This window comes from Bos grunniens, chromosome 28 (assembly GCF_055505025.1).
Source record: "Bos grunniens cultivar Pamir isolate PY7600 chromosome 28, Bosgru_T2T1.0, whole genome shotgun sequence".
In the NCBI taxonomy this organism is placed as follows: domain Eukaryota; kingdom Metazoa; phylum Chordata; class Mammalia; order Artiodactyla; family Bovidae; genus Bos; species Bos grunniens.
In genome coordinates, this window is record NC_141192.1 from 23792290 (window position 1) to 23809893 (window position 17604).

The 17604-nt window shown below is 34.2% G+C and overlaps 1 protein-coding gene across 10 annotated transcripts in view; it reads left to right on the forward strand.

Moving 5' to 3' along the window:
• The window catches only part of CTNNA3 (catenin alpha 3), a 1912303-nt gene that overhangs the window by 1742886 nt on the left and 151813 nt on the right, over nt 1-17604 (forward strand). For all 10 annotated transcript variants that reach the window (XM_086381634.1, XM_086381633.1, XM_086381642.1 and 7 more), the window contains one exon: nt 11341-11522. In XM_086381634.1, the coding sequence (XP_086237760.1) occupies nt 11341-11522 (182 nt within the window). The remainder of the gene's footprint in view (nt 1-11340; nt 11523-17604) is intronic.

Sequence of the window (17604 nt, forward strand, 5' to 3'; positions counted from 1 at the left end):
TTTAACTATATGAGGATTACTTTCGTAGGTCATGAATCTCATTCAATTTTTGTTTTTACTGATAGGGGCTTTCCTGATAGCTCAGTTGGTAAAGAATCCATCTGCAGTGCAGGAGACCTGGGTTGGATTCCTGGGTTGGGAAGATTTGCTGGAGAAGGGATAAGCTACCCACTCCAATATTCTGGCCTGGGGAATTCCATGGACTGTGGGGTATCAAAGAATCAGCCATAAATGAGCGACTTTAACTTTCTTTCACTTTTTATTAGTAAAACTTACTTGTCTCTTAATACCAGAGAACTCAGAATAGAGGCTTCAGGTATGTCCAAAGAGAGGTTGAAGCATCTTTGATCAGTGATATGACAGATGAAATTGTATTTTAGGATAAGAGAATAAACTATATGGCCTATAAAAATCCCTGATACCTTGACAAAATAAGAAAATAGAAAATATCTGTTTTCCAAGCTTTTAAATTTTTTAAAATAATTCTTTTAAAATTTTAATTTAATTTTATTTAAATTTTATTTATTGATTTTATTTTTCCATTAAATGTATGGAAAAATTTAACCCTTCTGTAATGTACACACATATTTCCATGATCTAGATACAGTACTTTTAACATACTTCCAGAGTCATAATTGCTTTGTATTTCTAAACCACTTCAAAGAAGTTTGCAACATCATAACATTTTATGCCTAAATATTTCAGTGAGTATCTCCTAAAATAATTTGTATTATCTTATATAACCACAATATTGTTATCATTACAGGAATATTAATAATCACTTTTTATACTTTCTAACAATCTATACTCAAATTTCTCTGTTTTCCAAATGCTTTTTACAGCTTTATTTTATCCTAAAACCAAGACATAAGTTGTTTTGAAAGCAGTATATGACTGTTTTTCTTAAGGCTAACATTTAACTCCTAGTGCTAAAATCTATGCTGCAAATGAAGCCATAAATAAAGATGTATGGCCGCCTGATGCGAAGAATTGACTCTTTGGAAAAGACCTTGATGCTGGGAAAGGTTGAAGGCGGGAGGAGAAGGGAATGACAGAGGATGAGATGGTTGGATGGCATCACCGACTGGGTAGATATGAGTTTGAGTAGGCTCTGAGAGTTGGTAATGGACAGCGAAGCCTGGCGTGCTGCAGTCCATGAGGTCGCTTAGGGTCGGACACGACTGAACAACTGAACTGATAGCATAAAAAGAAAAAACAACAAAAACACCTTGGAAGTGTTTCTTCATTTATAGGTAATATGTATATGTCCCCTACAGGCCTCTTTTCCATGATTGTAAAAGGTAGATATTAACAATATGAACCTTAGAATATTATTATTCAAATGGTGTAATTTTTCAAAAGTGCTTAGCAAAGTGACTGACATGTGGGAAGCATGAACAAATGTTAATTTCCATTATTATAATTACCATTATAAGGTAGGCAATCAATCAAGTTAAGCCTGATGATTTAATACTTAACTCTGTTTCAACCGAGCCCCTGAAGACTATAATGTTTTATAATAAAATGAGATAGGTTTTCTTTAGTAGGAATATGTGAGTATATCCCACAAGATTTTAAGAGTACTAATTTTTTTTGACAGATGAGGAAATGGAGAACTTTGTAAAGCTAATATATTTATAAATTTGATGTAAAAGACTATGTATAAAAATATAGAAATGTATATTATTCCTTAAAGCAGAGTCCAATTTCAATCTATAAATATCATTTTAAAATATTATGGAAAACTTTCCTTAATGAATTCTCAAGAATATGTTTGAAATTACAATTTAGTATGCTTAAAATCAATCCAAAAACACTTGTTTAATACATTTTTTTCCAAATTTTAATTAACTTGAATTTCTGCTGGCAGTACTTTAGATTTTCTAAACTCCAATTTAGAAATATTCTACTGCTTATATTTTTGATATATTAAAAACATCTTCATTCCCAAATGCCTCTGTGCTTATTTAAAAATTATAAATGCTACTAGTCAATAAACTCTGGAGGTAAGAATAAGAATTCTTCCTTCAGAAATATTTATCTAATATGCATACATCAGGCATATTTTTAATATTTAAAAACATTTTATTTTGAATGTTAATAATAATTAACATTCACATTAATGTTAATAATAATTAACACCCACATTAATAATATTAATCAATTAGAAATTTCCTAATATTTATAAAATAGTAATTGTGGATTACTTATTTTAATTAAATACTCTTACTGTATTCTATCCCAGTTTATGGATAGGGAAGGAAGCAGAATCATATGATTTGCTTAAGAATTCAATTTTCACATAAAATTTATAGCTAAGTAAAGCAAAGTGATGGAGAAGACTCTTGAGAGTCCCTTGGACTACAAGGAGATCCAACCAGTCCATTCTAAAGGAGATCAATCCTGTGTGTTCTTTGGAAGGAATGATTCTAAAGCTGAAACTCCAGTCCTTTGGCCACCTCATGCAAAGAATTGACTCATTGGAAAAGACTCTGATGCTGGGAGGGATTGGGGGCAGGAGGAGAAGGGGACGACAGAGGATGAGATGGCTGGATGGCATCACTGACTCGATGGACAGGAGTCTGAGTGAACTCCGGGAGTTGGTGAGGGACAGGGAGGCCTGGTGTGCTGCGATTCATGGGGTCACAAAGAGTCGGACATGACTGAGTGACTGAAATGAAAGCAAAGTGATTTTATGGAAAGAAAGAAATATTAATAATGGCAACAGGTAGATTTATGTAACAAATCTGCCATTAACTAGCTGGATAACATTTTTCAAGAGCCTTTTTTCCTAGGACTCAGTTTCTTTATCTACAAAATAAGCAATTTAGATTCTAGAACTTCTGCAAATAAGAGAATTATGGTGAGCTTCTCTACTATATGGTTTTGCTTATGGAATATATTTACTCAGTGTATTACTTGATTGCTTCTTCAACTCTATGAGATAGCTATGTGAGTATTTTTAAGTGCCCTTTTCCATAATGGGCTTCCTTGGTGGCTCAGATTGTAAAGAAACTGCCTGCATTGCGGGAGACCTAGGTTTAATCCCTGGGTTGGGAAGATCCCCTGGAGAAAGGAAAGGCTATCCACTCCAGTATTCTGTCCTGGAAAATTCCATGGAGACAGAAGCCTGGCAAGCTGTAATCCATGGGGTCACAAAGAGTTAGACATGACTGAGAGACTTGCACTTCCATAATATTTTAGAAACTCTTGGAGGCCATGCTCTTGTAGTTATATACATTAATTGTAAGCACCATTGACTAAGACTCTAATATATTCTAGGTACCATTGTTTACAGACAATGGTCAGAAAACCCCTAATAAGATTATTATTATTTAACATGTGATGAAACTGCAGGTAGTTAAGTTACTGTCTACAAAGCTAGTATTTGACAGAGCAGAGATTTGAATGAACCTCTGTATAACAACATTTTTTTTGCCTTTTTTCTATTACCATTTTTTTTGCCTTTTTTCTATTACCATTTTTTTTCCTATCTTTTTTAAAACAGGTAATGAAAATCATTTGATGTTTTAAGTAAAAAAAAATTAAAAAAACTAATATAAGCATATCACTATTTTAGGTAGTAGTGATGAGCTTAGTGAAACTTAAAAGTAGGAAAAAGATAAGATCAATTGTGCAATTAGTGTAGTGTTAGAGAAATAACTTCCAGATGTTCAAGCTGGATTTAGAAAAGTAGAGGAACCAGATATCAAATTGCCAACATCCGCTGGATCATCGAAAAAGTAGGAGAGTTCCAGAAAAACATCTACCTCTGCTTTATTGACTATGCCAAAACCTTTGACTGTGTGGCTCACAACAAACTGTGGAAAATCCTTTAAGAGATGAAAATACCAGACCACCTGACCTGCCTCCTGAGAAATCTGTATGCAGGTCAAGAAGCAACAGAACTGGACATGGAACAACAGACTGGTTCCAAATCGGGAAAGGAGTATGTCAAGGCTGTATGTTGTCACCCTGCTTATTTAACTTATATGCAAAGTACATCATGAGAAATGCCAGGCTGGATGAAGCAGAAGCTGGAGTCAGGATTGCTGGAAGAAATATCAATAACCTCAGATATGCAGATGACAGCACCCTTATGGCAGAAAGTGAAGAACTAAAGAGCCTCTTGATGAAAGTGAAAGAGGAGAGTGAAAAAGTTGGCTTAAAGCTCAACATTCAGAAAACTAAGATTATGGCATCTGGTCCCATCACTTCATGGCAAATAGATGGGGAAACAATGAAAACAGTGAGAGACTTCATTTTCTTGGGCTCCAAAATCACTGCAGATGGTGACTATAGCCATGAAATTAAAAGATGCTTGCTTCTTGGAAGAAAAGCGATGAACAACCTAGACAGCATATTAAAAAGCAGAGAAATAACTTTGCCAACAAAGGTCCATCTAGTCAAAGCTATGGTATTTCCAGTAGTCATGTATGGACGTGAGAGTTGGACTATAAAGAAAGCTGAGCACTGAAGAATTGATGCTTTTGAACTGTGATCTTAGAGAAGACTCTTGAGAGTTCCTTGGACTGCAGGGAGATCCAACCAGTCAATCCTAAAGGAAATCAGTCCTGAATATTCATTGGAAGGGCTAATGCTGAAGCTGAAACTCCAATAATTTGATCACATGATGCAAAGAATTAACTCATTTCCAAAGACCCTGATCTGGGAAAGATTGAAGGCAGGAGGAGAAGGGGATGACAGAGGATGAGATGGTTGGATGGCATCTCTGACGCAATGGACAATGAGTTTGAGAAGGCTCCAGGAGTTGGTGATGGACAGGGAAGCCTGGTGTGCTGCAGTCTGTGGGGTTGCAGAGTCGGACATGACTGAGTGACTGAACTGAACTGACTGATAGAGGAATAACAAAATTCTGTTTGAAAGTAGGGTATTAGGAATTTGAGATTAACATGTACACACTACTATATATAAAATAGATGATCAACAAGGACCTACCCTATAGCACAGGGAACTCTACTCAATATTCTGTAATAACCTACATGGGAATAGAAAATCTGAAAAAGAATGGGTATATGTTTAACTGCATTGCTTTCCTGTACACCTGAAACTAACACAATATTGTAAATCAACTATACTCAAATATAAGACAAAATTAAATTTAAAAAAAAATGAAAAGAGAAGTGAACAGATAAAATAAGAGAAATTAATTTCTCCCTTTTAGAGGTAGGAGCTTAGGAAATGTGTAAATGTAAGTGACCAAGAAAATACAAGATCAGTGCTATAAAATTTTTGATCTTACACTCCTGTTTTTCTTTATGTGTTGACAGCTTCTATTAACAACTTGAAACAAACATATATCATATATATGTCCCAACTTTGAGGAAACATTCAGTCTAGGAGCTGGAGAAGGAAATGGCAACCCACTCTAGTATCCTTGCCTGGGAAATCCCATGGACAGAGGAGCCTGGTGGGTTACAGTCCAAGAGTCAGACAGGATTTGGTGACTAAATAACAACAATAGTCTAGGAGCAGAAGACCAAAACAACAACAACAGCAACAAGTAGATCCACCATTATTCTGAAAGATGGTTATACTTTCAAAGACCTTTCATCTAGTAAAATAAGATATTCACATTCATAAACAACTAGGCTACAACAGAGAACAATATAAAGATCCTGAGAGAAGATTTCATAACATGTTCTGAGATTTTCAAAGGAATAATTACATATAGCTGGAGAAGAAAGATATACTCAATGCATCTGGCTTGGAATATAATTAAGTTTGGACCAACAAAGATGAGATGTGGAAAGAAGATGAGCAAAATAATTAGTGGGCAATACCTTAAGATATTTACCTGCAACAACAAATAGCTTGATTTAGCTTGAGTGTACAGAGAAGGGAATGGCACCCCACTCTAGTACTCTTGCCTGGAAAATCCCATGGACAGAGGAGCCTGGTAGGCTGCAGTCCATGGGGTCGCAGATAGTCGGACATGCCTGAGCGACTTCACTTTCACTTTTCACTTTCATGCATTGGAGAAGGAAATGGCAACCCATTCCAGTGTTCTTGCCTGGAGAATCCCAGGGACGGGGGAGCCTGGTGGGCTGCCATCCATTGGGTTGCACAGAGTCGGACACGACTGAAGTGACTTAGCAGCAGCAGCAGCAGCAGCTTGAGTGTAAAGTGCCTGAAAGGAAGGAGAAATAACATTGAAAGCTCATAGAGACAAAGGTCATAGTGAAGCCTGTGTCATAGTAATTCCACTCCTAGATATAGTCTCAAGAATGCAACGGTATGTGCACAGAAAGAAAAATATAAGAATATTCACTATTCATAACAATCAAAAATAGAATGCTTCCCAAAAGGTCATTAATAGATTTACAGGTAAGTAAATGGTTTTATGTTTCACAAGGTGGAATACTGTCTGTATAGAGCAATGAGAATAAACTGACTATAACTACATGCATCAATTATAGATGTATTTCAAATATATAAAAGCTTGACATAAGAAGCCAGGTACAAGAGTATTGTTATTATTCCACTTTTATAAGGCTCAGAAACAGGAAAATCTATAGCTTTAGAAATACAGGTGATGATGTGATTGTTCTTGAGAGATAGTGGCTATAATAGGACACATGAGGCCTTTGGGATGCTGCTAATTTTTGTGTTTCTTAAATTTGGGTGTTCAGTACATGGATTCACTCAATTTATAAAAGTTGTTCAATTGTACATTTATGGTTTGGGAAATTTTCTATGTGAATTTTCTACTTTAAATTTAATGGTGATATTTGAGGAATTTATATCCTTCATTCAATAAGAAGACATGAATGGTATGTTTTAGGCTGAACAATTGTACAATCTTATCAAATTCAGATTGAATCAAGTGGTAGCAAGACAGAAGGATTGAAAATGAAAGAAAATTAAGATCTGAGCTTGTATAATAGTAAGTGAAATACAAAGAAAGAGGTGAATGTGATAAATGTACTGGTGATAAAATGGACAACCATTGTGCCTAACAGAATGGGATAGATACAAGGAGAGGACTTAAAAAAAAGTAAGATTACAAGCCTGAGGCAGGTAGTACTGCTGACAAACTTGAAAATAAAGATAAAGGATTTGGCAAGTGCTGGCAAACTAGTCAGCAGGTCAAATCTGGCCCATTGACTGTTTTTCTTTAGCCCATGAGATAGAAATGTTTGTTTGTTTGTTTTACATCTTTCAATGGTTAAAGAAATTCAGGACAGCTGTAATCAGAATATAATATTTTTGACATGTGAAAATTTTATGAAATTCAAATTAAAATGTCCATATAAAGTTGCATTGGAACATGGTCGTGCTCATTTGTTTGCATAGGGTCTACTACTGCTTTTGCATTATAGCAGCAGCAGAGTTAAAGTAATAGACTTATTGTGAAATATATACTACTATAGATGTACTATCTTGGTTTTTTGAAAAATTCTGGTAACCTCTGTTTCAGAGCTAAAATTATAAATGATATATGTATTAGTTGAAAATGTCTTATAGGCTAATGGGAGCTTTTGTTGAAGAGAGGAGAATAGCCTTAGAATTCTGAGGATCACTAACTGTATCGAGTGAAGAACTGAATCTCTCAGTATGAGTAACCATTAGCATTTAACAGCACTTAAGAACTTTAAAAGCTGTATTCATATTCATTTGATCTCTAAAACAATCTGTTCAGTCAATATCATTTTTTCTAATTTACAAATAAGAAAACTTCGATTTTAAATTATATGAGACATATTATGGACAATAAGCATTTCAAAAATAGAAGGTGATAGAGAAACACCATTGAGGAGAAGGTAGATATTTTGATATTTGGTGGGTGGTAGTCCTCTCATTTGCAGGCATGGTGATAGAATGAAAACTCTGGAGCTAGAGTTTCTGGGTTTTCATCCTGGTTCTACCATTTACTAACACTATAATCTTGAGTAAATCACTTAACCTTTTAGAGACTCAGTTTCATAATCCATAATATTAGAGTAAGAATGTTCTTACCTCATAGGTCTGCTATGATGATTAAATTTTAAATATATGTTAACTTGCCTAGAAGAGTATTTAGCATATGTAATGTTATTTTCATTATCTTTTGGAATAAATTTTTTAATCAGTTAACATACAATATAATTTCATTTGGATGGCAGGGATTCAAAAAGCCTTTAATAACTCTTTATATCAGAGTTATATTCTATATATTTGAGCAGGAGTAGAACCACTTAGCCAGCCAGTAATAATGTTAGAAATTCCACTTACTTGACTTATCTTTAAGTTCGTACCTCAGTTCTTTGCTTATCCTGCAAAAATATAATCCAATAAGGAACTTTCACCCATAATTCCTAAATATCAAATATTCTCTGAAGTTCTATTTTGATATTTTCATAATAATTGAAATTGATTGATGGCATATAATAAGTCATTCACAGAAGCACTAAAATCTTCAGTTAAGGTGTCACTCAGTAATTTAATGCTTTCTTGTTCTTGTTTTTCCTCATGTAATAAAAAAGGTCAGAATTCTCTAGAACTTTTAATTTTATAAACTATTGCCTGACTTTTGGCCTTTATCTTGTCAGGAGTAAATATCTGCCAAGTGTAATTCACCATGTGAGTTGAGATGTTATTAAAGAAATTGAGTGCAATCCATGAAATTCTTGTCCAGGACAGGGTCAGTCTCAATGCTATCGAATAATTGACTCTATTTCCTGCATGACAGGTGGATAGCAGTTGCAATTATTGTTGTTTTGTGTCTGGGGAAATGTAGACAGGAGAGTTAAGTGAGTTCCTCAAGATCATATTGGAAATTAGTGACATTCCAAGGAACAGAACTTGGAATACACTTAATCAGATTGCCTCTAGAATAGTTTGAACTTTATCATGAAGACAGTGAAAATGTTTCCACAATATTCCAGAATACACTTCAAAATTATTTCTTAGATCCAGAGTCATACGTTTATTATCTCTGAGATAAAGACTATAAAAAGGGGCCCCAAATAAATTGATCTATGGTTTCATTATTTGCAACTTTAATTACCTTTTTATGAAAATGGAGAAAATGATAATGACTGGTAGTGAAGAAAGGAAAATTCATTTCTGTTTTCCAGCTAGTTTAGTGGGTTAGTACTTTACAGCTTTATTAATGGCTTGTATACTATTGATTTAAAAGGTAGCTATGTTTTTATTTACATGTTTTGCCACATACCAGCAGCAATAAGAGTTGCTCTTCTTATAAGCTTATCACATAGGCCATGTTTCCTGAGAAAAGAAACTACAATCTATTTTTACCTCCTAAGGAAGAGTCATCTATACATTCATCAATCAAAAGTTTAGTCTCCTAGCTTATTTTAGTTCTTGAAATAAATAAGGAAAACAAAGCAAATTTAAGTGCTATATATGTGATTGTTTTTTGATATTTTCATTGAATAAGAGATAACTATTGAGCTTCCCCGGCCATCCCCTGGTGACATCTCTGAGCTTCCAAGGCAGTAGTGGGTTCAATCCCTGGTCAACAAACTAAGATTCCACATGCCATGTGGTATAGTTAAAAAATAAAAGAAATAAAGAAGAAACTATCATTTACTGTACACTCAATATGTATCAAGCCTTGTGCTAACTGAAGTATGGATGATTAATCCTGAAAATTTAAAAATACCAAGTTATTTTAGACCCTGAATTAGGCCTCTGATTGGTAATAAATGGCAGATAATTGACATTGGTTCTGTGATTTTTATTTTTTGGTTAGATTTTCCATTGATCATTCTTATAATTCTTTCCATTAATATATTTTAGTGTTTCATTGTTCTTGTACACTATTGCCCAATAAAATGTGTTTTCAGTATTCTGAATCTAGCAATCATACTTTTGCAAAGCTTTCTAGATTATGTCTTCCAATTTTGCCATTGATAGGTAAACTAGAAATTAACATCTGGAAATGCATAGGAATTGTAGCTATCATATATTTCCTATGAATAATCAAATAAAATTCCACTTATATAGGATTTATCACTTATAAATATTCCATCTCAAACCTATGTGCTTGTTATACTTTTTGATTATGTATGAATTTCTTTTTTGACAAGATGATTGAGTAGACAATCTCATGAAATTTTATGACCTTGAATAATATTATCAAATCACCTTCATTTCAGAGTTCTTTTTTATTTGATAAAAAGTCATAGGTTTCAGGTGCTATAATTGTTTATATGGTAGTGTAAGTGATATGGTGGGCTTCCCTGGTGGCTCGGATGGTAAAGATTTTACCTGCAAAGCAGGAGACCTGGGTTTGATCACTGGACTGGGGAGATACCCTGGAGGAGGGCATGGCAACCCGCTCCAGTACTCTTGCCTGGAGAATCCCCATGGACAGAGGAGCCTGGCAGGCTACAGTCCATGGAGTCACAAAGAGTCAGACACAACTGGGTGACTAAGCACACATCACAGTAATGTGGATGGTTTACTATGATCCCACATTTCAAATGTCAAATGCAAGAGGCAAGTCTGCATACTGTTCAAAATATGCTATATACAAAGAATACTACTACACCAGTGCATTAAATTCACTGTGCCTAAGAATTTACACCTCAAATCTCAGGATGCTAATTAGGGAGGGCTGCCTTAGCAAACTTTGCCTATAACATTTTTATTCTTCCCTCAGATAGTTTGTGTACACATACACACTTGAATATGTTTATATGCACCATATACACATTAATCCTTAGAATTTTATAAATGTGCTTATCTATATACATATGATTTATAAATGTGTACTGTACTGTTTACCAATGTGTATTCAGTGTTTAATTAATTCCATCTATTAATGTAAATATATACATATTTATACATAGTCTCATTTCAATATTTTTTTATATTTGTACCTTTTGAGGCATACTGTTAGTATAAGAGGTATATACTTGTCTAACATGTGAGATGTTAAATTATGTTTGAATTAATTTATAATACATTCAAAATTTGGGAAGTCCTACATTTATATTAAGGAATAGATTTAAATATGTCATATATTAAATTATACTTTGACATTCATTAATTTAATGTTGTAGTTCTAACGAATACTGTAATTTTACATTCTAACGTTGTTGCAAACAATTATGAATCAATAGATTTCATATAAAAAGTTAAATCTGGGTAGTTGTGTTATATGACTTTATGGCTGATTCGTGCTGATGTATGGCAAAAGCTGATGCAGTGTTGTAAAGCAATTCTATTAAAAATAAATTTAAAACAAAAAAGCATTATGTCTCTATTCTTAAAGGAACGCATTTTATAAACATCTGATAGTAATCACTTCATTGTAAAATGTATTTGACATAATGGAATGATTATAAATTGAATTATCACCTGTTTTAGGCTAAGATGACTCAGTTGCCTGAGGCAGAAAAGGAAAAGATCGCTGAGCAAGTTGCTGACTTCAAGAAAGTGAAGAGCAAGTTGGATGCTGAAATTGAGATATGGGACGATACGAGCAATGATATCATTGTTCTGGCCAAGAAGATGTGTATGATCATGATGGAGATGACAGACTTCACAAGGTAATTATATGGGAATTGGTGTGTAATATTTATCATCTTAGAAACATTTGTCAAATTAGTGAAACTTTGAGTTTCTTGGAGCGTCAGGTGCTAAAAATTAAGTGGTATGGGGAAAGTAAATGATAAAGAATTAGAAAGTTATAGGTAGTTTCTAGAGGTTTGATAAATAAATGAGGCAGAGTTTCTCATAAACACCTCAGGGACAATTTTAGAAGCCACTTGAACTTCCCTGGTGGCTCAGATGGTAAAGCGTCTGCCTGCAATGCAGGAGACCTGGTTTCTATCCCTGGGTGGGGAAGATCTCCTGGAGAAGGAAATGGCAACCCACTCCGGTATTCTTGCCTGGAGAATCCCATGGACGGAGGAGCATGGTAGGCTACAGTCCATGGGATCGCAAAAAGTCAGACATGACTTCACTTCACTTCACTTAATGCCTTCACCCTCAAGAACCTTCTCTGTGTATTATACTAGCTTTTTTTTACAAAAAAAAAAAAATGGTAAATCTAATTATGATTTCTATTGGAGCTTTCTGAATGATTGATTTTCATAGCTATATATGGAGATATCAACCAGATATATTTGAAATTACGAAGACTTAATGATGTGCACGAAGGAATTGTTCATTGTGTGTGTATTCTAGAAATAATGAACATGTTTCTTATTGTTACTGTTGTTCAGTCGCTAAGTCATGTCTGACTTTTTGCAACCTCATGGGCTACAGCATGTCAGGCTTGCCTGTCCCTCTCCATCTCCCAAAGTTTGTTCAAACTCATGTCTGTTGAGTCAGTGATGCCATCTAACCATTTCATCTTCTGTTGCCCCCTTTGCTTCCTGTCTTCAGTCTTTCCCAGCATCAGGGTATTTTCCAGTGGGCCAGGTCTTTGCATCAGGTGGCCAAAGTTTTGGAGCTTGAGGTTCAAAAGCTACTGGAAAAACCATAACTTTCATTGTATGGACATTTGTTTACAATGTGATATCTCTTATTTTTAATATTTTGTCTAGATTTATCACAGCTTTTCTTCCAAGGAGCAAGCATCATTTTATTTCATGGTCGCAGTCACCATCTGCAGTGATTCTGGAGCCCAAGAAAATAAAATCTATTAATGCTTCTACTTTTTCCCCATCTATTGGCCATGAAGTGATGTGACCGGATGCCATGATCTTAGTTTTTTGAATGTTGAGTTAAAGCCAGCTTTTTCACTCCCTTCTTTCACCTTCATCAAGAGGGTCTTTAGTTCCTCCTTACTTTCTGTCATTAGAGTGGTGTCATGTGCTTATCTGAAGTTGTTGATATTTCTCCCAGCAATCTTTTTTTTTTAATTTTATTTTTAAATTTTACATAATTGTATTAGTTTTGCCAAATATCAAAATGAATCTGCCACAGGTATACATGTGTTCCCCATCCTGAACCCTCCTCCCTCCTCCCTCCCCATACCCTCCCTCTGGGTCGTCCCAGTGCACTAGCCCCAAGCATCCAGTATCGTGCATCGAACCTGGACTGGCATCTCGTTTCTTATATGATATTTTACATGTTTCAATGTCATTCTCCCAAATCTTTCCACCCTCTCCCACAGAGTCCATAAGACTGTTCTATACATCAGTGTCTCTTTTGCTGTCTCGTACACCGGGTTATTGTTACCATCTTCCTAAATTCCATATATATGCGTTAGTATACTGTATTGGTGTTTTTCCTCTGGCTTACTTCACTCTGTATAATAGGCTCCAGTTTCATCCACCTCATTAGAACTGATTCAAATGTATTCTTTTTAATGGCTGAGTAATACTCCATTGTGTATATGTACCACAGCTTTCTTATCCTTTCATCTGCTGATGGGCATCTAGGTTGCTTCCATGTCCTGGCTATTATAAACAGTGCTGCGGTGAACATTGGGGTACACATGTCTCTTTCCCTTCTGGTTTCCTCAGTGTGTATGCCCAGCAGTGGGATTGCTGGATCATAAGGCAGTTCTATTTCCAGTTTTTTAAGGAATCTCCACACTGTTCTCCATAGTGGCTGTACTAGTTTGCATTCCCACCAACAGTGTAAGAGGGTTCCCTTTTCTCCACACCCTCTCCAGCATTTATTATTTGTAGACTTTTGGATCGCAGCCATTCTGACTGGTGTGAAATGGTACCTCATAGTGGTTTTGATTTGCATTTCTCTGATAATGAGTGATGTTGAGCATCTTTTCATGTGTTTGTTAGCCATCTGTATGTCCTCTTTGGAGAAATGTCTATTTAGTTCTTTGGCCCATTTTTTGATTGGGTCATTTATTTTTCTGGAGTTGAGCTGTAGGAGTTGCTTGTATATTTTTGAGATTAGTTGTTTGTCAGTTGCTTCATTTGCTATTATTTTCTCCCATTCTGAAGGCTGCCTTTTCACCTTGCTAATAGTTTCCTTTGATGTGCAGAAGCTTTTAAGGTTAATTATGTCCCATTTGTTTATTTTTGCTTTTATTTCCAATATTCTGGGAGGTGGATCATAGAGGATCCTGCTGTGATGTATGTCAGAGAGTGTTTTGCCTATGTTCTCCTCTAGGAGTTTTATAGTTTCTGGTCTTACGTTTAGATCTTTAATCCATTTTGAGTTTATTTTTGTGTATGGTGTTAGAAAGTGTTCTAGTTTCATTCTTTTACAAGTGGTTGACCAGATTTCCCAGCACCACTTGTTAAAGAAATTGTCTTTAATCTTGATTCCAGCTTGTGATTCATCTAGCCTGGCTTTTTGCATGATGTATTCTGCATATAAGTTAAATAAGCAGGGTGACTGTAACTTCAAAATATTATTTTATAGAACTAGCCAAAGAACTGTAATGTATAGAGTGCTTGTCTTACCAGTTACTAAATGAACAAAACTAGAAGAATTAAAATAATTTACAGAATAGAATATTCTGAAGCAGATCTAGTGTACTTATAAAACTATTCATTTATATTGCATACATTAAGCATAAAAATAACTTTTAGATGGAGTAATGACATAAATGTAATTTAAAAATAATAATAAATGGAAAATATTCATGAATATTTCACTCATGTTAAGCCTGAGAAAAGTTTTCTAAGCATTATGCACAAAGACCTCATAAAAATGGATCATGAAATTGAATATCATGGAAAGCTCTAAGTATCAATAGAATGTCCTAAACCATGCTGAAATATAAATAAAAAATCGAATAAACATCTGTAATAGAAAATAACAAAATTTTGATGTTATTTATATATGATGAATTCTTACATATATTAAAAAATTTTAAATGTCCTAGTAGAAGAATGGACAATTCTTCTACTATATATATATATATATATATATATATATGTATATATATGTCCATTACATATATATATATGTGTGTGTATATATATATGTCCATTACATATATATATATGCAATGTAATACAGGGTGAACTCTGGGAGTTGGTGATGGAAAGGAAGGCCTGGCGTGCTGCGATTCATGGGGTTGCAAAGAGTCGGACATGACTGAGCGACTGATCTGATCTGAATGTAATACATATACATACATACATGTAATGTAATGGACATAATGTCTATCTATATATATATAGAGAGAGAAACATCAATAGGAAATAACCTGGAGAAATGAAAGAGAATCACATTATATGTCAACCTTTCCCTTTCCCCACACCACCATCTTAATGTTACCCACAAAGGAAAGTATGTGTGCTTAATCACTCAGTTGTGTCCGACTCTTTGCAACCTCATGGACTATAGCATGCCAGGCACCTCTGTCCATGGCTATTCTCCAAGCAAAAATACTGGAGTGGGTTGCCATGCTCTCCTCCAGGGGATCTTTGCAATCCTGGGATCAAACCCAAGTCTACTGCATTGCAGGTAGATTCTTTACCTTCTGAGCCACCAGTGAAGTCCTAGGATAGTATATATTTCACAGTAATGATTTAAAGATAGTGCTGTTGTCTAGGATCCCTGCCCAAAATGGAGAAGATTCAGATCGATGACAAAAAAAGCTACATAATGAGACATAGAAAATGAGCATACTTCTGGGTACATATGCAAAGGAAATGAAATATTTTTTAGGAGATACTGTTGTTCCCATGTTCATTCATTATTCGCAATAGTAAAAAAAAAATGGAAACAATCTTAGTGTCCATCAATGAATGGATAGAAAAAACATGGTATATAAAAATAAATTTGTATATATTATACATTTAAATGGGAGAAGGAAATGGCAACCCACTCCAGTGTTCTTGCCTGGAGAATCCCATGGACGGAGAAGCCTGGTAGGCTGCAGTCCGTGGGGTCGCACAGAGTCGGACACGACTGAAGCGACTTAGCAGCAGCAGCAGCAGCATACATTTAAATAAATGATATGTATGAATTCTTTCAGTTGTAATAAAGGAAACCCTACCCCTGCCATTTGGGACACATGGATGACCCTGGGGGGCATTATGTTAAGTAAAATAAGTCACACAGTAAAAGATAAATACTATTATAATTTATGAATTTATATGTAGAATCTTAAAAAAAAATAAATCAGAGAGTGGAATGGTGGGGTTTGAGGAGTGGGAGAAATGGAGAGATGTTGGTCAATGATTACAAACTTTCAGTTATAAGATGAATGATTTCTGAAGATCTAATATATAGCATGTTGACCATAAATATTGATACAGAAATTTGCTGAGAGTAAATCTTAAGAGTTCTCATGCAAAAAAAAAAAAAAAAAGTAATCATGTAAGGTAATGGATGTGCTAATTAAGTTGATTGTTGTAATCATTTCACAGAATATAGATATATCAAACCATCACATTGTACACTATAAATGCATTTTTGTCAATTATGCTTTAATAAAGCTGAAAAAACAGCATCAGAACAATTTACCTCAGACAGAGGTAACAGAAACCTCACATCTAGAAAACAAATACAAAACCGAAATAAAACTGCAACATAATACTGCAAACTAAAGTGAAATTCAAAAACTAAAGAGTTGGAGACGCATATTTTAAAACTTGGATTCATAAAATCAAAAACTAAGATAAATTTTAAAAGAGAAAAGGGAAATGAGAAATGCAATGAGTTAATAAGACTTAGGGAGGAAATTAAGAGATAAAAATGTCTAAAAGTTGAAAAATTTTAGTGCCCAAAGGAAAATAGATTCAAATAAAAATTCCATAAGGGGAAGACAAGCAGGAGATTAACCAAAAGAATGACTATGAGATAAAGATTTTTAAGAAAAAAATAAAATACTCAGAGGAAGAAAAGCTTGAAATGGAGGCAAGACTCCCTTTGAAGAATTAAGAAATAATACAACTAATATATAAAGTCTAAATCAAAAACATTTTCCATATATAATACCAAACTTGAATTTACATGTTAAAAGATACTACAGTATTCCTAGGAAACTTGATTCAAACAACATTAACACATACACACATATGTTTTCCTCATATATAAAAATACTAATATATTACAACTGACATGTACTATATTCTACATATCTGTGTGTGTGTGTGTGTGTGTGTGTGTGTGTGTGTGTAAAATAGGGAAATATCAAACTAAAACCCACTGAGTAATTTAAAAATTATGAAAAACAATCCTTACCTCCACAAAGGAGAGGCAGGTAAATACTTTTAACTTTATCTGATATCATTCCTTATGATTATCTCTATGTCTCTAAGCAATATACTTTATGAGATATGATTTATTGGCTTTTCCTGCAAAAGAGAATATATGGCATTTATATTACTTTTTCTTCCATGTTTTCCACTTTTATGAGTTTATTATTTTATTGTTTATATTTGTAGACCTTAATAACATTTCTTAACTATAAAATGTATATTGTTATATGTGTATTAGTTATATCTCAACTTCTCACTCTGTGTGATGAAGAAATATGCACTCTTATCCTTTCTTCTGCCTTTTATTGCTTCTGTCCTACATTTCATTTATAACCCAACTTCTTTCTACTATACTTCTTATATTAAGATAATTAATATAATATTTACATTTTTCTAAACAAATCACTCATGCTTATTCTAATGTTTTATTCTGAAAGTGAAGATTAATAAATGTTTGTTATGCTGCTTATATAATTAACCTAGATAGGAAATA